Source organism: Serpula lacrymans (assembly GCF_000218685.1).
Source record: "Serpula lacrymans var. lacrymans S7.9 unplaced genomic scaffold SERLAscaffold_18, whole genome shotgun sequence".
NCBI lineage: Eukaryota > Fungi > Basidiomycota > Agaricomycetes > Boletales > Serpulaceae > Serpula > Serpula lacrymans.
In genome coordinates, this window is record NW_006763307.1 from 554,784 (window position 1) to 578,785 (window position 24,002).

The following is a 24,002-nucleotide window of genomic DNA, read 5'->3' on the forward strand; positions in this document are numbered from 1 at the left end:
CAACAGGCGTTAATTCTTGATTCTGTGCGGTACCGGGTTCTGACCGTATCCCGAGTGAAGGTCTCCATATCTGTGATTCTTGATGGCCCCAGGTTTTTTCTCCAAACTCGTTAAAGGAACGCCAACAAACGCTGGAAGTAACAATAACAACACTTCCAGCAAAGGCAGTTCGTTCGAGTCCACGTATCCATCCTCAGGAGGTAGAACCAGTACCCAGACGAGCCCCGCTCCTTCTTCATTGCACAACAAGGAGTTTCTAACTGCCAGAAACAAAAACAATGGGACCAATACTCCTGACTCGCTCAGTACCAAGGGGAGCGTAACGATCGGTATAATACCACCCTCTCCTCGTACCATAAACTCTGACATCCCGCACCATGATCCTCGTCCTGAGAGTCACATGCGGAATGACCTTAGCAACCACAAACGCGCTCGATCTCAGGACCGCCAAATCCCAGACCGACACGCCATCTCATTAGCTGCACGGCCTGCGAGTTCATCAGGATCTACCTCTGAAGATGCTCTTCCCACGCCTACCCCTTCGCATCCCCATCGACTTGGAGAATGGGACACTGGCAGTACCAAATCGTCGCGCAGCCAGACCCGCCAGCTTACGCCTGCCTCGTCCACAGGTAACCTTCGCGGCTTTGTCGAGGGTTCGCGTGATTCGAGGACTCCACCCCCGCTTCCATTCGGTGTTGATAATCCTCGTCCTCGTGCCGATACTTATGTTGAGCGCAGAACTTCGAATCGATCGATACGCAGCCAGACGCAGGTGCCTTCACCTTTAGTCATCAAAAAACCTCATAGTACGGTAGTAGCAGAAAACGGACAAGATAGCGAGGCGCAGCGACGGCAGGCTAAACACGCAAAGGCTGGCTCTGTAGACAAAGGCAGTAAAATAATCATTGATTCGCCTACGGCATATAGCTCTCAGGGTGAGCTATTAAACCCTCACGGTGACACGGACGCCAGGTCCGTGCGGTCTGCTACGAGCTCGAAGAAGAAAAAGTCGTGGCGTCGCCCTTCTCTCAGTACTCCCACTCGCAAACCAACTGGTTTAGCTTCTGCTATAGCAGCTTCAGGAATAGCCATGGCCAATCCAGGCTCGCAGGTACCTGGGTTGCCCCACACTCCACATTCAGGATCTAAAATCGCCCTTGCGATGAGCAGTGGCTCAAAATCTGGGGATAAACAGTCGACAAAAGCTGCATCAGCTTCTGTGCCCTCTGTGCCAAGTTCACTGGACGTCCGTAGTGCACGTTCGAGACAGTTGTCTCTAAGCAAGAGTGATAACTCTGACCAATATCTCTCCGACGTCATTGGTTCCAGCGACGACAGTTCTGCGTCAGACGATGAACTTGACATGAATGAAGATGATATCCCAGTCACAGGGTTTGCTGTTGCCAGCAGTAAAAGAAACGCAGACTTCCACGAGCTATTTCCAAGCATTCCAGAGGGAGACTATCTCATTGAAGGTAATTGGTATGTCGTGATATATGGACCAACAACTTACTCAGTGTTGCAGACTATGGTTGTGCATTACAACGAGAAATTCTCATTCAAGGACGCTTATATATTTCAGAAAATCATATTTGCTTCCATGCCAATATTTTCGGATGGATTACAGACGTAAGTCTGATAGTCCTTCAAAGGCTAACAATTGCTTTAATATTTGTCTTTGGCCTCACTAGCTGTCCATACCTATATATGAGATAATTTCATTGGAGAAGAAAATGACTGCTTTTGTCATCCCGAATGCGATCCAAATCGCAACACGTCGGGCCAAGTACACATTTGCGTCTTTCCTCTCGAGAGACACAACGTATGACGTGATAGCCAATATATGGCGACTAGCAAAGCCCGAAATTGAAAGTCTGGATGGGATGGGAGGTAGCAGGAGTGACTCGTCCCAAAATGTTGCTGGAGCTGTAGAAGACTCCGATGGATCTCTCCCAATGGCAAGCATTGTGGTTCCACGCAAGAAGGCGACTCAGTGTGCTTGTGGGAAGGATGGAAGTCACCTCAACGAAACTGCATTGGAGACTGTCTTGCCTGGAACTCCAGACAAGATTTACAATTTGATGTTCACTAGTGGTTTTATCAAGGACTTTATGCGAGTTGAGCAAAAGCTTGCTGGTAAGACACTACCTTTTTCTCAAACGCATCAATTCGAACGCCCTGCTCACGTCGTTCTTTCTTTAGATATCCAAATATCAGACTGGTCGCCTACTGCAGGAGACTCGAAACTTCTGTGTCGCAACATGTCGTACATCAAGCCTTTGAATAACAGCGTAGGACCAAAACAGACGAAGTGCGAGTTGAGGGACGAAACGGTCTACTGCGACTTTGACGACTATGTTGTGACAGTCACTACTACTAGGACGCCAGACGTGCCAAGCGGAGGCGTGTTTGCTGTCAAAACTAGGACATGCATGATGTGGGCAAGTGCGATAACAACCCGTGTGGTTGTAACCACCCAAGTTGATTGGACTGGTCGCAGTTTCATCAAAGGTGACTTTGCCGTAGTTATTTCGTAATAACTCTGCGCTCATGACTATACTTATAGGACTCATTGAAAAATCCGCTATTGAAGGTCAGAAAGTTTATCATGCCGACCTTGACAAGGCAATGCGGATGTATATCCAGGAACATCAGAGCGAATTCGTTCCGGCGGGCGTCGATCCTTCTGCCGTTGCACCTGTAGAAGCGCTGAGCCCTTCCCTCGAGAAATCACTCGATGGCGGTCTGGTTGGTGGAGCGCCCGTGTCCGACGAGCTGGCGCGGAAAACAAGGGAGCAAGAGCGCAACCAGCGTGGTCTCCAGTGGGCGTACGATACGTTCGATGGCGCGTATGGCGTTGCCAAACGATCTGCGGGTGGAGCTATCGAGCTCATCAAAGACGCATGGGACCAGTCGTCGTCCACAACGATACTCTACTTCGTCATCGTACTCTTGGTCCTCAGCAACATCTGGACGCTCCTCATGGTCGGCAGGCGAGAAGAAGTGGGCAGACAGAAGGAGCTGAGGAAGCTGGACGATAGGGAGAAGTGGGTGCAGGGTATCGTCACTGGCCTTTGGGAAGAACTAGATGCGGGACGGCCCAGGATAGTGTCGCCGCTCTCGAGTGGTCCTGTGGGTAGCAACCTGCGGGAAGAAGTGGCAAGCATCGGCAAGATGTTGGATGGGGTAGAGGAACGGGTACAGCGAATTCGCGAAAGCTTGAACGCTCTGGACTAGGGTTATCATATCGATTCGGTCTTTTTTTCTATCGTTCTATAGTTTCATAAGTTACTGGGTTGTTTTTTTCTCAAACACAATCACTGGCTCCTTGCGGGTACCTTCGTATTTATCTTCAGCTGCTGTATTATAGCGTTCCAATCGATTATTCGTAATCTATATTTTGCACAGACGTCGATGCTGGTACCCAAACTAGCATGCACTTGCATAATAGAATCAGTGCAGATACCCCCTTTTGTTATGTGAGAATAAGATCCAGGGGTCAGACATGGTTCCATCATGTTGATGGCAGTGTACGTATTGTAAAGATCAGCGTTCTGTCAATAAACCCGGGACAAACCACGAACTCGATCGAGCACACACACATATATATATATATTCTCTGTTGGGATTGGTTCTTATTCGCAAAAAGGGGTATGGTAGAAGGTTTATAATCCGACAGCAGCTAATACTGTATTAAGAAAATGATTGATCTAAAAGGTCAAGGGTACTTGTTTGAGTTTGGGAGGGGGGGGAGACGAAATACTAAAGCGGAAACAGCATTGCAAGTAAGGACAGAAAGACACAGCCGGTATGAATCGATAAACCATGGATGAAAAGACGAAAGAGTGTCTAGTCCATAAGTAAGATAGGTAAAACCGAGCCGGTGGCGAGCCAAGTCGCCACCGTCCGACGCGAGATGGGTAAAGAAGGGGAAAAGACGGCAAGGAATGTGGTGAGTTTATTTAATGGCGGAGCAATGCATATGGGTAATAAGAAATGACCTTTTGAAGTTGTAATAAGGTGTACAGATAACCGATTTTTAGACCTGAAAGCAAATATAAAAAGAAGAAAAAAAAAAAAAAAAGGGGAATTCCGATATTTCATTGGTAAATGGTGGATTACGACGCCTGTCGGGGGGATGCAAACAGGGAAAAGACTTTCTCCGCGTTCTCTTTGTACTTCTTGAGCTTTTTATTCTTCAACTTCTCGGGCTCCTCCACATGTGACACGGCTGGCGTCCTAGTTTCCGAATGGACAAGATCGGCGCCGGCCTCTCCATTAGACTGATCTGAGGACACACTCTCTCCCACGGACGTCGCAGACTCTTTCGACTTCAAAGAGGGCGAAATCGGCAGGGTGCTCGCACCCGAGAGCGACGGCGTCATCATCCCAGTGCTAGACGCCGACGAAAGAGTAGCAGACGTCGAATGGCTGAGCGTCTTCGCAGTCGAACCCGACTTGGCAGAAGGCGGAGATTTAGCTCGCAAGAATTGCCTCGGATGCTTTCGGAAGTTGAGACCAGGCGTACGTCCTCGGCGCTGCTTGTCAGAAGGGCTGGGCGAGTCTGTAGGTTCGGCGCCATTGACCTCGGACTCTTTGGACATGCTCGAAAAGGTGCGAAGTGGCGGCCGTTGAGAAGGCGTCGACGCCTTTCGGAAAACGGCCAGCCTGTATCGGTCGACCACTCCACGCGCGAAAAGACTGGTGCCTTTCGTTCCATTACGGTCCTCGCCATCCACGGCCTCAATGAAGTCCCAGTCATCATCCTCGTCATCCTTCTCCGTAACGTTCCCATCTTCGTCGGGCCCATCGGACAGGAACCGGTCAAGAGCTGCAACACCGGATTTCTCCCGCTTACCCCGCGCCGTGCGGTAGTGGCCGGTGCGAGCAGCAGGTGCCTTGACGAGCTTCGGTTTGATGTCCTTTACAGGGGGTGTGGGCGCAAGTTCCTTGGGAGGAGACACAGGAGCCTTCGGGACCTCCTTGCTAGTTCTAGGCGTCGTAGCGACTTGCTCAACAGGTGGTTTAGGTGCAACAATAGGGGCAGGCGGCTCCTCCACTGGCGTAACAGGCAGATTAGCGATGGGCTCCTCCGCTGGCAGAGTGTGAGGCCGTGCTTCAGGAGTCTTCGGCTCGGGCGTCCGCTCATCGATGGTAAGAGCATCAACAGCCCCATCAAGCGTCTCTTCCTGCCCCGGTTGCGTCACCAGAATATCGGCCAGAATCGCCGGCAACCCTTCCTCGTCCGACTCCTCTCCTTCCGATTCCTCAGAGCCCTCGTCCTCACCTATGATGATGGAGTGGCGACCCTTGAAGGAGTAGCCGTCAAAGACGTCCACGCTGTCCTCGTCGGGATGCACGGATGGACTGCGCGAGTGAGAGGGCGTGGTATTGGAGTCTTCGCCGTCTGTGCGCTCCATGTCGGTTTGGTCACGATCCTGATCAGTGTCCGTCTGTTCGTTCTCGTTCGGGTCGTCTATGACCGGCTCCATGTCGAGGAATGTATCATCAAAGTTTTGGGTATCACTTGCATTGGATGGATCGATAGGTGGGATATAGGGGGCTGAAAAATAACAGCAGCGCGTTAGGTTCGATGGACGTGAGCGCAGAGATGAAAAAAAGTCACTTACGTATATATCGTTTATAATATACGTGAGACCAGTCTCTGCAAACAGTAGGAAAGAATTAAACAACAAGCCAGATAGATGCAACTCGAGTTCACGTACATCATAGAGAAATAAGGGTGTCGCTTTATCCGAGGTTCGCACATTCTGAGTGCTGGATTGCGTTGAAGCAACTGAAAAGGGATGGTTAGTTCGATTCTCTTAGACGAGAAAGGCAGGCACATACGCCTCGAATCAAACTCTTCGTATCCTGATCGACAGCCCTATCATCCGGGAACTGGAGCTCATCTTGCAATACCCTGACATACATATCCGAATGATTATTTGCCCAAAACGGAGTCTGCAAAGGCAGACGCAAACGCATCCATCAGCACCGACACCACCACCACAAGCATAAGAAAAGGAGACACACAATGCCAGTCAACATCTCATACAACATCGTCCCAAAGCTCCACCAATCCACTTCATAGCTGTACGGCAGCCCTTGGATAACCTCCGGAGCCAGATACTCAGCCGTCCCACAGAACGTGCTCGTCGTATCAGCCTGTCCGACAGGTTGACCAGGCCAGCCCATGGCCAGCTCCTGGCCCCTCTCTCCTCGCATCCAAGGCGGGGTGGCGGGCTCAGCCGTACCAGGCGAAGAAGAGTAGAATTCGCCTCGTGAACCCGAAGGCGTCGATGGGGCCGTGGCCGCCGTCGCTCGGCGAGGGAACTCTTTCGAGAGTCCGAAATCGGTCAGAACGATGTGACCATCAGCACCTATGAGGATATTCTCAGGTTTAAGATCACGATAAATAACACCAGCTGCGTGAAGGCCCTCGACTCCTTCTACGATTTCTGCAGCGTAGAATCGAGCGCGGTCACGCCCTAAGCGACCCCAGCGGGCAAGTTGAGTTGCCAAGTCACCACCAGGGTGAAAATCCTGATGATAAATGTGCATATAAGCACCAGGTCAACACTGAGAGAAAAGATTGCACGTACCATGACTAAGAAGAGATTCTCCTTGTCGTGGAAACTCCACCATAGCTTGACGACAAAGGGGTCCTTCGATTCGGCAGCCATCCTCTTCAGAACGGCTTGTTCAGTCAATGTATGCTGTAATTCTTGATGGGCCAGCACATGTCGTTTGGTGATCGCCTTCAGCGCATACAGATCTGAACTAAGTTTGTGCCGCACAAGAAGCACCTTTCCAGCGCAGCCCTTCCCAAGGACTCGCATCATTTCAAAGTCATCGACCACCACCTTTCGCTGAGACTTCTTCTTCGATTCCTTGTTAGGATCAGACGATTGGGAACGTTTTTTCCGTGCCGAGCGCCGACCAGCGGTAGTAGATATAGAAGATTCGTCGCCAGTCTGGGACGACGCGCCATCCAAAGTGGAAGTGGTATATACGCGAGAAAGGCGATGGGCCTTGTCAGGATCTGCAGACTGCGAGCGCGGAATTCTGGATGCGGGAGAGTCAAGTGCCACGGGAGTAGGCAGCGTGGTGATCTCGTCGTCTTCGATGCCATTAGCAGCTGACGTATCGATAGGAGCTGAAAGCGGCGAAGGCTCTTCTTCCGCGATAGTGGGTCCACCATCACCAGTAGGTGGCGGTTTTGACTCTACCCCGTTCTCATGGCCAGTCTCGCCTGCCAGTGTGGCGATATCGAGATCTTTCTGTTCGCCCTCGCCCTCCTCCTCCTCTTTAATCTCCTCGCCTCGCAGATCACTAGGGCTCACGTTCCCGATATCACCATCCACGAGGTGAACTTCCGGTTCGTCAACGCCCTCCAGCTCACTGATATTGGCCGAGCTCACATTGGCGCTGACACTGACACTGGCACTGGCGCTCTGCGCCGACATTTCGGGGACCTTCGGGCTGACATGTGCCGCGAGATCTGATCGCACGCGTTTGATAGCTCGCTCGACACGTACGCTCTCCAAGTCGTCCGTGCGAACTCTAACGAACCGCTTCCAGGCACGCGACTGACGCACTGAAGACTCATTGGAGACGGTCGTCAAGTACGCAGCCAGCGCTGTAATGGGGCTATTCGCGGAATGACCGTTGGACAGGGGTGTTTCCTTGGTCCCCAGTAACGACGAGAAAGGATCACCGATCTCTTGGGAGGGAGAGACGACAGGGGTGGGTTGGACGGAAGAAAGACCGCTGCTGTGATTGGAATGAGGTTGGCTTTTGGATACTTGACGAGATACTTTGTTAGTCGAAGGCGAGGCGAGCCGCGAGAGAGTGTTGAGGAAGGTAGACTTGCGCTTGATGGGTGGGGCCGGGAGGGCAGCTACATCGATAGGGAGTTTTGGAAGCTTAGTACCGGGATAAGAGTCGCGTAGCTTGTCGTTGAGCTCGACTATCTCTGTTGCGGTACGAGTGAGGGTCAGGTTGTGCGTCGGAGCTGCAACGTCAAGAGCGTCAGTAACGGAAGGCATTGGAAGGAGCAAAGGGCATCGATAGCATTAAAGCCAAAGGGTAAAAGGCGCGATTCGCGATTCTGAAAGAAAGCATGGTGCATATGGAGACGGACATGGGACGGGGCATGGAATGGATAAGGGAGGGACATATGGAGAGTGGAATGGGTGGAGAAAGAGTGGAGAGGCAAAGGGACACTCACTCTTTATGTAAATGCTATAGGAAGAACGAGGGTCGTGTGGCGTTTCTGCAACGCTGACGCTCCACGGGCCTTCCTGGGCGTCGATTCTGACAGGAGCCCGCCTGACGGGGCGAGAGTGATTTGCATCAATGTTCTTCATGTTGAAGTCAAAAGAAAGGTCGTTGTGAGGGGAAGGGGTGTCAGAATCAAAGAAGGAGATGTCGGTGACGGTTGATCGCTCTGCCCTGTTCTTGGGTTTGTTTGTGTAGCTCCTGGGGACGTCTACAGAAGCGCGTGGGGTGGGACGGGGCTGGTGGTGGAAAGTGTGGATGGATGAGCGGGTGGTGGGTGTTGGGGAGTGGTTGAAGGGGGCAGCGGTGAAGGCGAGGACGGATCTGAAGTTTTTCTTTGGAGGGAGTACGGCGCTAGGCATGCGAGGGGAGTGGCGGTGTGGAGAGAAAGAAAGAAAGAAAGAGGGGATGGAGAATAATTAATTAGGGTAATACGGAGGTTGCTGGCTGGGAAGGGCGTGTTGCGAAAAGACGTGACTCTGGATCTCTTCTTTGCCTCGAGGCTGTAGACTAAGACGCTGGCACGGTGAGAATCGCGGCTTCCAATAATTAAACGTAATTATATACATGTCCCATACCACTTATCTGAATCGTCCTCGCCTGTGATCCCCGTTGCCCCTTCAGTCAGCTCACTGTATTTTCAGCTTGATTCTTGATAACGGCAGTCTGCGCACGCCACCCGCTGCCCTATTCTACTACTACACTTAGTCTACCATCTCTCTCTCTAATCATCTTCATATCATTCCCTCCCGATCACACCACACCATACTCCATCGTGCGTCCAACACCCTTCCATCCATCAACGCTATCACCCAGATAATACGTAGGCTCTTTCATTTCCAAAATACCCGGCATGACGTCCATGCCACACCACACCAAAACTCTCTCCACTCCGACCACTCGCCCTCCTCGTCCAATGGCCATACAGTACAATTCGACTTGTGGGTACGGCACCCATACAAAGCATAACAATAGCAGATCCACAATCCATATGCAAATACTCATCCAGCGGAACACCCACCAGCAAGTCTCGCACCTAGCCCAAGGATAGTCGACCTGTGCAAAGCGCCTTTAGCGGAGAGCTGAACAGACCAGTGCGACCCTTCCGTGGTTGGGGACGCGTGCGGCCATTACCGTCATCCTGACGCAGGTCCACCAAACAGCAGGCCAGATGCCCAGAATGGTTCGTACAACGTCAAGTAGCGCAGACAGCCTTGAACACAAAACTGTCACCGTCGCACCAATCAATTCACTCAACAAATCAAGCCTTACCCCAAGCAGCGAGATACAGCCCCCACGCCTGCGGATATCCGAATGGAGCTAGCAGATAACTCGCATTTAAATGTCCATTGCGACGATAAAATGTTTGCCAGGAACCAGAAAGATGATCGTAAGGGCTGTTTTAGATGTGATCACAGAACCACCGCCAGGACTGATAGAGGATAGGTTTTATGAACCTTCTGGCAACGGAAGTGACGAAACGTGTTCGTGGTACTCGAGCGAGAGCTGAATAGATCAGGAAGGCCTCGTGTTTGACAAAACAAGCGTCTTTGCGGCTAAGAGCAGGGAGTCAGCTTGAGAGAAAGACGGATATATGTAAGTGCATTGCCAAGGGCTGTCTGACCGTCAACTTTCATCAAGACACTGCGCAGTCAAACCGTTCATCTCCAGTGCGAACACAGACACCGTTGTCTCTTTGGGCTTGTTACATCCTATTTACGCATGTTGTTTATCTGTGGCTGTTGTCCCACGATCCTCTGTGACCCCTCCCCGGACGCCAACCCCCTCCGCCTCCGTAGACTGCCCCATGTGGCACATACCTCCCCGACTCTCTGCGTGACATCGGTCCGATGCGGCCCTCGAGATTAGATATACCAGCCAATCGGAGTGTACCGAGGCTTTCCGTTCCCGTACGAACGTTCGTTTATTCAGTTTTCAGTCTCGAACACATCCACGCTCGCACTGAAAGCTTACCAAAGCTGGTTTCCAATCCAACATCACCACCCGGCTCACTCACCACTCCGACCCCTCCCCCCGACCTGAATCATGGCCGCCGAATCGACTGTGGAGCCCACCCGCGAGGAGTTCACTAGAGAGGAAGACGAGGAGGACGAGGAAAGCGATATTTATGAGTTTGAGGTGCGCTTTCATCTCTCTACAGTCTGGTCTATTATTCACCCGCAGATCGTTCAGGGAGAAGAGGAGGAGGAGCAGGGTGCCGTGTATGAGCCAAATGAGGAGGAAGATGAAGAGGAGGAGGAGGAGGAGCCACCTGTCCGTACTCTTCCTTCTACCCCCTCCGTTCTGGCCTTACTCACGAGATCTCCAGGTCAACTCGAAAGCAGGGTTAACTGCACTGTTGCTGGGGAATGTCAGTGCTCTACATCTACGAGTGAGATCACCAAAAGAGTAACCATTCTACTTGTTTTCAGGGCGGTCCAGGTGTTCCCCAAGAAGAGGAGGAGGACGAGGAAGAGGAAGAGGACGATGAGTATCACGAGGAATCGTTCGAGACTGGTTCTGCTGAGCATCCTATCGACCTCGAGTTAAATGACGCAGTATCCAAGGGGACCAAAAGAGGAGTGGAGGAGCTCAGTGACGACGACGCATCATCATCCGGAGAAATTGTGCAGATTAGCGCCGGTGAAGAGAAAAACCCCAAGAAAGCCAGAGTATAAGTAAACACTCGTCGACGTGGACTGTAGAAGGGGAAGTTAACTTTTATCCATCGATTTATTGCTGTTGTTCGGTTTAAAGCCCTGTATGATGTATCTAGATTTTCTGTTGTTTATTTGTTATGTTTATGTGTAGGAACTATTACCGGGTTGCTTGTATGCTATGGACTATTGGTGAAATATGTATATATGTCTCTGGGAACCGTGCTTTCAGGTCAGGACGAGCGAGATGGAGTATGGTATGGAGACGGCTGGGGTGTCCTGTACAGAAACTTTGCATTGCCATGTCTTCAACGTCGCGGCCGGTAGAACGATTGGTATTTGTATCACCAAATAACTCGTACATGTTGCGCTTCAAGCGGCACAGAATTTGGGAGGCGCCATCTGGCAGTCAAGGGTCCGTGCACGAGCGTCGGTGGCATTGGTAGCATGCTCATTAAATCGGTAACACAATCGAAGAGTTCCAAACGTGATGGATTCGCTATGGTATGAAATCTGACTCGATGAGCAGGCACAAAAGAACCCGCATACGAGATAGGGACTTCAGGTTGAGGTCATGACACTGTCATGACGCGTTTATTCGGCTCCTCTTCTTGGTAAAACAGAACTCCCGACAAGAAATGGAAGACGGTGGTTATCTTTCTTTTTGGCCTCAGTTGAGCGCTGTTTGGCAGATTCCGCCGGTGATGATGAACGTTAGGGAATGGTCCCAAGTCGGAAGTCGGCGGTTCGAGCTTGACAAGTAAAAACGAAGTTGGCAGTGTCCCTTGATCCTTTGCCGGTTATCCGCGTAGTTTTGGCAATCAAATGACGGCTGAAAAATTATGTGGCAGCGATGGCTCACCTAACATATGTACATTGTCGTCATTAGCATTTCCAGTTTTTCGAGTTGGTTGCAAGTAAAATTTGTCCAGAAAGTAATTGGTGATATAGAGAGAATACACACTATCGTCACCTTGTTAGGGCAAGGGAACTGGAATCAGAAGGGCTCACCGGAAATGAAAGTCTTGACTATAATTTAGTATCAGCGTACATGCGCATGCAGTCAACAAACCTCGAGTGCAGATCTGCGGTGGAAGGCAACGTCATTAGCCGTATGCATGGCCAAAACTCGCCGTTGCGATAAGACGCGCGCTCCACGAAGATTTTCACGGTCGAGTCTCAAGTGAAGAAGTGGAGAGAGCTGCCATTCACAAAGGATAGGGATACAAAGCCGCAGACGGTGCGAAATCTAGGAAACAGAGAGCTCGTGCGAGTAGCTGAATGCATGTACGACGTTAATATTCTGTTCGTTTCGATCAAGGAACAACAGCTTTCTCCACCCAGCCGTCTTCTGTCCTCCTGAAGGTGGTCCTCTGGTTCGGTATCACACCGAGCTCTACATAATCCACCTCCTCCGGGTCGATCACCAGCAACGCAAACCGTTCGATAGCAGTGTCGACATGTTCCTTCTCCTGGTCAGTCCGAGCTTCGCCTAGCTTGCACACCGACTCGGGCCAAGCTTTTGCATCCACGTGCCCGCTTTCCGGTTCGCTCCCTGGTATAGGTCTGCACCAGGTAGCGCGCATGTGTCCACCCAAGTAGTCGAACACCTCGCGACGCTTTGCTTCCCAGTCAAAGCCTTCGTCCTTTAATGCAGCAAAGGCTGGACCCCGAGAGCTCTCAAAGTGGTGGTACAAGGCGTGAGAAGGGGCTGGGATGACGGACGCGAAGCCTGAGATGCGGTACTGTTCCATGGTGCCCTCTACCCAGAAAACAGTTTCAACGCGTGTCTGAGATAAAATCTGCGTGACCTTGGGGGTGCGAGTGTCTGTAGTGGAAACGAGGAGCGGTAAAGAAGGAAAATTTTGCGGTGCGATGAACTCTCTGTTGATACACGAGCGCACATGGGGTGAACCGTTGGGATCTACGGTTGCAAGCTGAAATACTATGAACATTTTCGAAAGATTGCAATCGTTTAAGTTCGAGGCCAGAAGCACTGGGAGATGGCATCAGATAAGATATTCTACTCACCCGCCATCTTACTCTTCTCCAGGCCTTTCGTCAAGGCGGTTTTCCAACGTGGGGCAGCAGAAGACATCCGATTATGTTTCCGTAAGGTTGGTGGATAGTCGCGATGTTGCAGATCAAGATACTGGGGTGAATGTATGGTACCCTAGTTCGCCAATATCAGTTACAAGAATACCAGCGTACCTATTGGTGGAACCTGGAAGGATGTCGACTATGTGCCAGGAAATAGCAGTGGAGATGCTGAAAATATCGCTGAATGGTATATTGGCAGTGGGAAAGGTGGAAAGGTGCGAGGTAGGCTATCGCCTCGTGTTCGCTTGCTGTAAATATACTAATACTAGAAATTCGAAGTCTTTTACTGCTACAACGGTTGTCTATGCCCTCCTAATTACGACCTCCTGGTAACCGTTTCTGACCTCGATTTTCTCCTCCTCCTCGTCGCCGCCGCCATCGAGAACGGCCTGATACCCCTGCAACCCCCGACGAAGGATGCCTCGTGAAAATAGCTTTAGTGACGACGAAGGACGCTCACTTACACCAGACCTGGAAGAAGAAATGCCTCGCCCGGTGTCACCACAATACTCAGAACAAGAAAAATCCACGTCTGCAGCGTCCCAAGCATACCCGACTGTACTGACCAGAGAAGCAGACCAAGCCAGGGGCAGCTCATCCTCAATCCACGCAGAGCCAGAAAAAAGCCGTCCGTCCCAGTCTTCTCGTCGTCCGACTGGAATGTTTGCCTACAATACCCCCAAAGAAAGGTTTCGCGCCTGTGTCAGAAAAATCATTCAAATGCATCGCACATCAACCATGTTTGTTCGATATGGTGCAGGAGCTGAGCCTGGAGTCGACCCTCGTCGACAATCTGCGTATCTCCACTATGGTCATATCAGGGAGAACTGTGTAATCGAGATGGCGGAATATTCTAGCGTTCGCACTTCGTTTGGGCGCATGACAAACAAGGAATTCATAGACTTGCTGGGCGACCCCATTGCTTGCCAGAGAGAATCTTGGGTCAAGGTGAGGTGGATAAACATAGGTGGAATTAGTTGGGATGTCATGAGCGCGTTAGCCTTGAAGTTTGGTGAGTAGCTGTTGTTCTATTCAGCGCGACTTCTGTCTTATCTGTCACACTCCTCATCATAGATTTGCATCCCCTCGCACTTGAAGACGTCCTCCATCAGCGAGGTCACAGTCGCTCAAAGAGTGACTACTACACGCAACACCTTTTCATCCGCGTTCTCTCTCATACTCTAGGAGGTGACGATGAAGATAACACCTCAAAATTCATTCCAGAAGAGGTAGCAGCAGGAATTCCACGCGCATCCTCACCAGCACCTATGACCTCGTCCGAGTATGAACGCGGCAAACTTGTTAGCGACAGCGACATAGGTGGACCTCTGGACGAGGAGCACACTTTTATTGGTAGCGCGTCTGCGTCTGGTGCTTGGGCAGGGGTCAAGTCGAACAGAGGTCGGGTGTCCAGGAGACGTCGATTTCCGTTCAGCAGGGTGGATGTTGAAGCACCACCCGAGGAGAAACCTCTCATCCCTTCGGACTTGATGTCTCGCAAGGAATCTGCAGTAAGCTTCTGGGGAAATGCGTGAATTTACATTGTTATCTTACTAGCTTTCCTCAGTCTCGACGTAGGCGTGAAAAAGCTCAAAAGTCATTAGAAAAACTCAAGAAGGGCGAGCGTGTCAATGTCAAGGTTCAGCCTATGTTTATCTTCCTTCTTCGTAACGGTACATTGTTTTATGAATTCAATAGAATCTGCACTGATGATTTATTGAACCAACCTATTTAATTAGGCACAGTCATTTCCATTCACCCTCAGCGGAACCTCGATGTAGCAGCACCTATAATGTCACGTCTTCGGCAACCCGATACAACGCTTAGGACATCAGCCGACGCGTCCCTCCTCGTACAAAGCTTGCTTGATCTCGGTAAGTGGCCTTTGGTTTCTTTGCATACTCCCATATCGAACATTTACATTATGACGTCTTGTAGTTGTCGATTCAGCTCTGGAAGTTGTCGATACATTCCACGAGAAAATATTGAGTCTCGAACATGATGTACTGCTCAGACCCAACATGAAAGTTGTGCGACATTGTATGTTGATTATCATTTCTCCATCTTGAAATTCGTTATTTGACTTTTGTTGTAAAATAGTACATATCCTTTCCGGTGACCTCAAGCTTCTGAAACGAACCATGGAGCCCATCAAGACCGTAATTTATGGTCTCAGGCGATACGATGTCGACCGATGCGCTGCTCTCGTGGAGCACACGCCCTCAAATCCCAAGGCTGCCGAGGTGGTTGGTTTCATGAGTCACAAGTCAAAAATCTATCTCGTGCGTCTGTTCGTTCTCCACCTTTTTGGTTATATGGCACACCATGGTGGAGTTTCGGTTACTAATAAAAGGGACTAGGCTGATGTACACGACCATATGGAGTACATGTTGTCTAGTCTGGATATGTTCGCAGGTATCGCCGAAAACTTGATTGATTATACCTTCAATGTCCGCATTTTTACATTCTTGACAATGACGCAGCTCTCACATTGTATTTAGATGGCGTCCTACGAAATGAACGAAGTCATGTACGTCATGGATATGTAAACTTTTCACAAACAATTCACTGATCATATGTGTACACATGATAGGCGGCGTTTAACAATGGCCACAATTATCTTCCTCCCACTGACATTGTTAACTGGTTACTTTGTGCGTGTCCATATATCGCTCACCATGCTTATGACTCATGGGCGATAAAACCACACAGGGAATGAATTTCGACAGCATGTGGTCTCTCCGCCACACCGATCTACTGTATGTCCACCCGTCCTTGTCTTCAGGGTGATACAGAAGCTCATTTTGCATAATTCAGCTTCTGGGAGATTGCCCTCCCTGTAATGGCCATCGTTGTACCCATCTTCGTGTGGCCTGACATCCGCCGAATGGCTCATTATGCTAAGAAAAGGTTTACTGCGAGACAGACGGTCAAGGTACGCCTCGACTGAGCTGGGTGCTCTCGCGGGAGCCAACTAACACCATACTCGGTGACCCTCGCAGGCTCTAAAACGAGCATGAGGTTCAGGAGATAACACATTCATTTTGCAAACATACGCTATTCGCCTTGTCCACCTATTTCTTTGCAGCACTTGTTTCTGGGCCCTACTGATGCGTTTATAGGGATTTTTTGGGTTTGAAGAACTGTTTTCGCTCGCTACGTCCACTCGCTTTCTTGTTTTCTTGAACAAAGATGCACCAGTCACATAAGCACCCACCTTATTGAAATCAGGAACCTCAGTGATGTCGACAAGGTAAATGACTGCAAAGTTCTGTATTGCAAGTACTTGTATATGGCGCCTAGTAAATTAAATATACACAACAGAGTGCAGATTGTCTGGATGCCTTGCGGTTGTGGTCTATTGCTAGCATCAAATCAACGTTACAGCAGTTGCGTAGTCAGGGATCAACATACAAACAGGCGAGTGGTTCATGTGGATAAAAGACGCGCCAACTCGAGCAATCCATGTTGTTTACTGCGTCCATCGATGAAAACATCCACTTCAGACTTCACGACCTCCATATCTTCGGATGGATCTTCTGTCGTTCTGTGGATATACGCGGTCTTCATTCCTCTTTCAAAATCAATGTCAGACCAAGATGAGTAGCCGTTACCGAACATGACTCACAGTTTAGCGGCTGCACGTAAATCATAGGCATGTGCCGCCACCATAGCAGTTTGAGAGGCTTGCAATCCCATTAAATTAAGAGCTTTCAGATAGATCTCAGGATTAGGCTACGTAGACAGCAGACTTGAGAGTAATTTAACGAAATGGACCTGTAAGTGTAACACACCTTAGTTGCCTGGAGAAGCTGAGAAGAAAACAAGGTGTGGAACGGCAAGCACGAGGACCGGATAATGTCAAGCTGTAAACGAGTTGTTCCATTTGCCAATACGACACTGAAAGCGACAGTCTCAGGAGGATCCACGGTGATTAATAGAGGCGTGTAGACCGCACACAAAATACTTTTCTTTCAGTCTCTGTATACCCTCGATACTGTCTTCCCAAGCTACTGAAGATGTTAGTTTCCACTTTCAACCGGATGATAACAGAAAACACACCTTGCTGATGATGCCAGGCTTGTACCAGCTCAAGTCTAACTTCGTCTGTCCATATATCTTTTCCAACGCCTTTAACATCTAGCAAGCGATCAAGTACCTGTGCGTGTACAACGTCAATATCAGGGGACTGTTCTCCTGCCTCGAAAGAGGCGAAGATAGCTTTGAAGAACCCTTCCCTCCACTGCGAAGCTAGGAGTGGGAGATCTGAACCGACGAGCGGAGTGGGCGTTGGATATTTCTGCATAGCAGTTAGGATGGATGTATGCCAGTCAGTGCATGTGCCCATGAGATCGAATACGAGTGCTTGTACACCGCTGAACGCTTTCGATCCTGCCATGGCTTTCAGTGTTTCAATCCTTACCCAATATTAGGTGAAGACGTTGGAAAGAAAGATAGTTAGCATGATGATTCATCAGTGTTGAATCAAGAAATTTGTAATGCAGCGAAAACATAGCCCAGCAGCCTCAGCTTGCGTTTGCTACAGATGTGGAATGAAGCCATTTCGTCATGTTGCTGATGAGCGTTCTCCGGAAACCACATACCAACGGCTGGTCAACAGAACTGCCTTGCCAAGGTGTCAGAGTAGCACTTCACAGCAATTTGCCCCTTCCGGCATTTGCCTGATTGGTCCTGTCAAAAAGCTCCTTTTAACTTACAAACACTTATCTTTACACACCTTTTGCAATTGCTACGCTTGCTGAGATCAAGTTTATATATTGCACACGCTAGAATGGTACTTCTTGGATGGACCTAGAACTTCTAACCCGCCCCAGAGCTATTGCCCATTTAAATAATGCATAAACCCGTGCAAACTCAGGAAAATCGTGTGACAGCGTAAAGTACCTGTACATACTGTAAGTATAGTCCTTGTAAAGATAATTAAGATCTCTACGAATCCTGGTATAGCTACAACGCCACGTAATGCTGCAGCGACCCATGTCCGTGAACGAAAACATCACCCTCACCGTATTACCAGAACCAGAACCTTCGTCGTCTACTCGGGGTGGTGTCCTCTTCAAGTACATTGTTCTCTCTGATCACCTTCAGGAAGACACTTTCTAGCGTTGCCTTTTCTACCGTATATTCTTGGAAATCACCCTGCGAAGAAAGAATATGGAATAGTTGTGCAAGTGATAGGCCGTCTTTGCCTTGAAGAATGGGAACCTCGAAGCGAGTGGCCACATCATCCGCCAGTCGTGAACCTGGTATACAGCTCATAAGTAGTTGTGCCCTGGTGACATCCTCTCGAGTGGGGCACGAGAAATGGACTTGGTATTTAGCATATCGTGCTGCCAGACTATCGGTTGTGCCAATAGCTGGAGTGGATGGTCAGATTTGGTTAACCAGTGAAAAGACAGCAACATACCTAGCATTTGTTTAGAGATGATACCAACTTTATTCGCTAGGGCTGATGCTTCTTCCATCGAGTCTATCGGAGAAAATATATCAGTCAGAGTGGCCACAGAAAAAGCGAGATCCACTTACGGGTAGTTATAACGACTGCTTTCCCTACAGCAACATTCCTGAGGGTACCCCACATTTCTCGCTTGATTTTTGCGTCTATACCAGTTGAAAACTCGTCGATCAATACGACAGAGGGGTTACCTATCAAAACCCATCAGCTGAATAGGCGTTTACAAATTACAAGGAAGGACATACCTATCAGAGCAATGGCAAGTGACAATTTACGCTGATTTCCTCCCGACAATTGACTAGCTAGGCGATCGGCATACATATGCAAAGATGTGGCATGCATCAAGGATTCGACATTTCTGTTAACTTCTTCACCTCCATAAAGACCCTTAAGACGGCCATAGATCATCAAATGCTCCCGAACAGTCAGTTGCGAGTCTATCGCAGTGAACTGAGGGCAGACACCGAGAGATAGACGCGCAACTCTGGGATGATTGACGACGGAAACACCCTTGATCAACACGTCACCGGAGTCTGGAACGATATCACCACCTGTACATGTAACGATGTAAGTCTAGTAATCTGCATGATTTGTCGAATGACTAACGTATAATATTGAAGGTGGTGGTCTTTCCCGCGCCATTGGGCCCCAACATGGCAAAGATAGTATCCCTTGAAACTCCGATACTTACATCGTCAACGACTCGATTTCCGTCAAAAGACTTGACCACATGGAGAACTCGAAGAGCATCGTCAGAGGATGCTACATCGCGAGCTTCTTCAGCTACATCCTTTCTCGACAATTCAAACGAAGCTTGGTTTTCCTCCAATTGACGACGTTGTTTACCAGTCTTGAGGAAACGTCGAGGTAAGATGGAACCAGAGTCTACCCAAACAAGAACACCAAGAAGAACGAAACCATAAATGAAGAGATACAGTATAGGGCCGCCGTATCTAGTAATGATACCCAACGATGCCGTAGTGACAGGGCTTGTTCCTGCGCAAAGAAGCGAGAATAGGTTCACAGAGATAAGTGCCGCCCTCATCTAATAATCACTATAAGTATGTCTTAAGTAGAGATGTAATCAAAGACTTACAACACTGGCCACTGGAGACAAAACAGACAGCGTAAAGTCTATAATATAAGAAGTTTAGCTATGAAAAGCCAACATGAACATACTAGACTCACGTATTACAGCGATGTCATAATTAGCTTGACTCGTCTTTGCATAAGTCAAGGTTAAAAGGTAGCCAGCCAGATACAACTAAGGCACGAGTGAACATTCATAGCAGTCACTTTTCTCGAAAGAACTCACAATAAACATGATGATCTGATAACCGGCAACTGCTGCGAATGCAGCAAGGGGAGAAGCCGTAAACAAAGAAATACAATATGCGAAGAGTGCACCAACTATGCCATATAACACCAGGACAACCCACTAAAAACAAGTATAAGCATCTCCAGCATACAACGCAGCGTGAAAGGTGACGTACGAAAAATCCTAGACCATGAAGTTGACTGGTGACTGTGGCAAATATAATGATAATGATTGTGGCTAGCGTCACCGAAAATATCGTGTCAAACATGAGATGGCCCAACCAAAGTCCGATGGGATCTGACAGGCCATTCGAAAGCTGCATGGCTTGTACAGATGAACGACGCTCCCGAGATACATATAGCGAGAAGAATGCAGGAAACACGGCCTGAATCATATTTTCAGATAAGAAGATGAAGAAAATGAACGAAAGTATAACATACCATTGAAGCTCCAAAGAAGGCTATCCATTTCAAGTCCACAAGAGTACCCTCTGCAACAGGAGGGAAATCTGAATAGTAAGCCATAATGAGACTCGGAGTTTCAGCAGTGTTTCCCGAGTTGTTGAGTGCTCGATTGTATAGAACATTTGATGCAAGGTTCAGCATAGATGTGCCTGTTAGGCCTGGTGGAGATGCTTGCCAAGCAACCAATGAATCCCCTGTCTGTTGATCTATTGAAATACCTCCGAAAGATATGTTAAGATAGTCTTGTTGGATAGTATCAACGAAAGTGGCGTTATTTGCTATATTCTTTGTTTGCAGGAACATCGCAGTAGAGCCAAGGGAACTGACAATATTTGGAGGCGAAGTCAAAATTTGAGCCGAAGGACCAAAAGCCAGCAATTCTAAGGGAGAGTCTGGAAGATAAAGAGGGATAGTAGTGGTGTTCTTGTATGTGGTAGTACACGTTGCCGCTTGTCCAGATAGGAAGAACAATGGAATGCATGAGCCCGCTACTGCAATGAGCACAACGAGGAATGGCGTCAACCAACTGCGACGAGCAACGAGAGCACGTTTGTGGAAGATGGTCAAAGCCTGACTAAATGGAGACCTTGGCCGCCCATCCGTTAACTGTAAAACTGTCGGTTCAGTCATGATCATAGACGATGTCAGAGACTTCTCGGGTGATTCAATGCTTAGTCGAGCATCCTTGTTCATCAGATCGAGAAAGATATCTTCGATAGTTGTACCAATGACATCGTAAGATGCTACGTGATGAGTGGACTCTTCATCTTCCAGTAGTTGAAGTGCCTTCTCCACCACGATAGGGTCCTTTGATTTAAGATGATAGGACGCCTGTGATGGTGAGGCCAAAGACATAGTGCAACGTGGCGCTAAGGTACGTAAACGCTCGTGTACTTCAGCTGGCGGGCTGATCCATTCTTTTTCAGTGAGCTCTGTCAAATCGAAAGAGACTTGAATGCTGTAACCCTCGCCAAGCGTCGATTTAAGAGTCACTGGTGATCCCTCAGCGACCAACTTGCCAGGGGCAGCTAAGATTGCGATGTTATCGGCAAGAAGGTCTGCTTCATCCAAAAAGTGCGTCGTGAACACAACCGTTCTGTCGTGACGAACAGAAGTCAAAGTTCTCCATAGTGCACGACGAGATAAAGGATCAACGCCAGAGGTACACTCGTCAACGAGTACGATCTTGGAACCTCCAATGAGACCAATAGCAAGCTGTAACTTTCGCTTCTGGCCACCAGATAACGTGCTGGCATTTGCATGAATCTTCTTGCCAAGATCACAATCACGTAGGAGTTGTTCGTAATCGTCATCATCATCCACGGAACCATCTGAGCGCTTAACTGCTCTCCATACCCTTAGAGTCTGATAACAGGTTAGCTCGGGGAATAACACATTCTTCTGTGGGACAATGCCAAGCGTTCCACGAGGAGGCCGAGCTACACCACCTTCAAACGTGATCGAACCTGTGCTACGCCCGAGGAGACCCCCTACAATAGATAAAGCCGTTGACTTTCCAGCTCTATTATAATGTCAGTATCACATTTACTATGGTCTCAATTGAGAACACTGACCCGTTGGACCCGAGCAGAACATAGATGCCAGACGTGGGAATATCTAAAGTGAGATCAGCGATAGCGGTAACTGGGGCTTTTTCCCGTCGGAACATGGAGGGCTTAAATGTTTTTCCCAGGTTGCGGATGGATATGGCGACATTTTCAGGATGTACAACTGGGTCCAGGGAACGGTTTTTTCGCCGACGACAGCATAACCAACTGCTCCCAGACGAAGGCTCACGAGCGTCATACAGGCGCCTCTCCAGCAGAACAGCTAAATATGGCCATAAAAATGTATCAACCTTCGAGATGACATCAGTGCTAGCTTGTCGTCGAAAAACCAAAATGACTTACAAGAGCTGCTATGATTAAAGGCAAAAGCATCAAGTTGTTATCAGGGTCGCCCTTTAGAGCATTAGTTGGTATCTGGTGATTTTCCCATCCACATATTGCTCTTATGGCAAAGATATAATATCCAGGGGGAAATACGATGGAAAACACGAAGGCTGTTCCTGTGCTAGCGTGACCGAAAACCAGGGCTAAAATGGCAAATAAGAGAGCCAAGAATGTGGATGCGACGGCAGCGAGCTGAGGGCTTTTCCCAAAGGGAGTGGCGATGAAAAACGACCAACTAGCCAGCGAAGTTCCCAAAAGAAGGTGCACAACAAGGACTAATCCAACGTTTGTTCCGGTAAAGATACGGTAGTGCCACACAATTGAAACAAGAATCCAAGCAGGAAGGTACGCCAGACATATACTGATATGCCATGATCTACGCTGGTTTTCAGTGGGTACTCAGCAGTATTGTAAGGAAATACACAAACAAAATCCTTGCAGAGTCCAGAAGTCCCATGGCTTTCATATGGCTTGTCAGTAGATTCGCCCTCTCCCCAGTAAACGAGCCTGGAAGCTGATAAGCAATTCCAATATAACAAATAAACCTGATGAGAGAACTGAGAAAAAACCGTTCATATATCACACCATACGGCTTACAATGCAAGCACGAGTAGGGACCGCAGTCCTCTGATATAGCCTAGAGGATGATAAATCAGATCTGGATCCAGAAATAATGAAAACTGTCCTACTTAGCCTAGTATCAGTGGCTTGTTGTTGGTTCGTTTCCTGAGTGTATGGCCATTCTAACGGCGTGGGTACTGATTGACCTGTCCTTAATTCGATAATCGCCTACACGGAGGGCTCTGGTTATTATTGATGGGACACATTCAATAAGGTAGGTTGCTGACCTGATCTAATGCCCATTGGAGAGGTAAAATTCTGGTTTCAAAATCACTGGTATGGCTATACACGTTGATGTACACGAGGCCCCCATCCGCGCTAATTGTATAGTTCACTGGACTCGTATCGTTTCCTGCGGCGGGGAGACTGTTGAATGTTACGGCTGCGTAACATTCGGAGAACAAGTTGAAGTTCTGTGGGCAGGCCGGAGGAATGTCGTCTGGTGTGGCTACCTGTTTGATCGCTCGAAGCTGATTGGAAGTGAAGTTGCTAGTGATATGTGACATGACATCGCTTGGTGACGGTGAGCCAGTGCCGTTGGTTGCGTCTGTCCATATCAGAGTAAGAGAGCCGTCGAACTCACTCTTGAATGAGTATATTGGTATCGGGGAGCCAATCCCATACTGAAGACAGAATGAGATGGCGGAAACCAAATATATGGCACAAAACTCACGTTATTGGGCTTCATAAGGAACGTCTGTGCGACAGCGAGGAAGACGCCATATGCAATAGGTAGAATGAAACATCGTATAACATTCAACTGGAGGTGGACTATCAACGCTAGGCTTTCGAGTGGATACACGCACTGATTTTACTCACGAACGGGTGTTTAGAAAGCACAATCCAATTCTTCCAGAATAACGCAGCGAACTGCCGCCAGAAAAGTCCCCCCATGATGTGTCTTGAGGCTAACAATGAAAGCAAAGATTTAGGTGCAACACATCACACAGGTTATGTACAGGAAAGAAAGCGCCGTGGTGGCATTTGAGGATAGCGTGTGTACCAATGGGCTGCGGTCGCTCCTGCTGCCCAAGAAACAATCTGCCGTCTTGCAATGCCGCTGCCGAGTTTTCTCGGGCCGATCACTCTATGAGTAATCCTGGCCATCGGTGCCTTCGGCATGCGACC

General features: G+C 48.9%; 7 protein-coding genes across 7 annotated transcripts; 2 read left to right on the forward strand and 5 right to left on the reverse strand.

Moving 5' to 3' along the window:
- Positions 1-1,373: 1,373 nt before the first annotated feature.
- Positions 1,374-3,445, forward strand: SERLADRAFT_480277 (uncharacterized protein; the record flags this gene model as incomplete). Its single annotated transcript, XM_007324249.1, has 5 exons — positions 1,374-1,478; positions 1,529-1,632; positions 1,695-2,139; positions 2,206-2,514; positions 2,570-3,445. The coding sequence occupies 3 exons, from the start codon at positions 1,737-1,739 to the stop codon at positions 3,238-3,240; spliced, it is 1,383 nt and encodes a 460-aa protein (XP_007324311.1).
- A 628-nt stretch (positions 3,446-4,073) lies between these two features.
- SERLADRAFT_418688 (uncharacterized protein) lies at positions 4,074-8,648 on the reverse strand (the record flags this gene model as incomplete). Its single annotated transcript, XM_007324250.1, has 7 exons — positions 4,074-5,566; positions 5,634-5,668; positions 5,730-5,800; positions 5,854-5,967; positions 6,040-6,549; positions 6,609-8,020; positions 8,237-8,648. 7 exons carry the CDS (start codon positions 8,646-8,648, stop codon positions 4,122-4,124), a joined length of 3,999 nt encoding a protein of 1,332 aa, XP_007324312.1.
- A 160-nt stretch (positions 8,649-8,808) lies between these two features.
- On the reverse strand, positions 8,809-9,963 carry SERLADRAFT_480279 (uncharacterized protein; the record flags this gene model as incomplete). The annotated part of the gene is made up of 3 exons (XM_007324251.1): positions 8,809-9,499; positions 9,559-9,842; positions 9,911-9,963. The coding sequence occupies one exon, from the start codon at positions 9,289-9,291 to the stop codon at positions 9,040-9,042; it is 252 nt and encodes an 83-aa protein (XP_007324313.1).
- A 2,166-nt stretch (positions 9,964-12,129) lies between these two features.
- Positions 12,130-13,262, reverse strand: SERLADRAFT_480284 (uncharacterized protein; the record flags this gene model as incomplete). Its single annotated transcript, XM_007324252.1, has 3 exons — positions 12,130-12,888; positions 12,975-13,095; positions 13,155-13,262. 2 exons carry the CDS (start codon positions 13,039-13,041, stop codon positions 12,260-12,262), a joined length of 696 nt encoding a protein of 231 aa, XP_007324314.1.
- A 198-nt stretch (positions 13,263-13,460) lies between these two features.
- On the forward strand, positions 13,461-16,229 carry SERLADRAFT_358756 (uncharacterized protein; the record flags this gene model as incomplete). Its single annotated transcript, XM_007324253.1, has 11 exons — positions 13,461-14,055; positions 14,118-14,554; positions 14,611-14,716; positions 14,783-14,917; positions 14,982-15,083; positions 15,144-15,325; positions 15,404-15,493; positions 15,545-15,573; positions 15,637-15,697; positions 15,756-15,802; positions 15,861-16,229. 11 exons carry the CDS (start codon positions 13,461-13,463, stop codon positions 15,991-15,993), a joined length of 1,917 nt encoding a protein of 638 aa, XP_007324315.1.
- Positions 16,230-16,317: 88 nt separating this feature from the next.
- Positions 16,318-17,643, reverse strand: SERLADRAFT_480294 (uncharacterized protein; the record flags this gene model as incomplete). Its single annotated transcript, XM_007324254.1, has 6 exons — positions 16,318-16,401; positions 16,458-16,617; positions 16,672-16,778; positions 16,838-16,943; positions 17,002-17,053; positions 17,106-17,643. 5 exons carry the CDS (start codon positions 17,440-17,442, stop codon positions 16,473-16,475), a joined length of 747 nt encoding a protein of 248 aa, XP_007324316.1.
- A 161-nt stretch (positions 17,644-17,804) lies between these two features.
- SERLADRAFT_453999 (uncharacterized protein) lies at positions 17,805-23,768 on the reverse strand (the record flags this gene model as incomplete). Its single annotated transcript, XM_007324255.1, has 18 exons — positions 17,805-18,421; positions 18,472-18,534; positions 18,591-18,710; positions 18,765-19,070; positions 19,126-19,564; positions 19,616-19,653; positions 19,708-19,783; positions 19,835-19,957; positions 20,013-20,222; positions 20,278-21,823; positions 21,876-22,159; positions 22,212-22,629; positions 22,682-22,798; positions 22,851-22,890; positions 22,943-23,042; positions 23,102-23,497; positions 23,548-23,634; positions 23,694-23,768. The coding sequence occupies 18 exons, from the start codon at positions 23,766-23,768 to the stop codon at positions 18,075-18,077; spliced, it is 4,785 nt and encodes a 1,594-aa protein (XP_007324317.1).
- Positions 23,769-24,002: the final 234 nt, after the last annotated feature.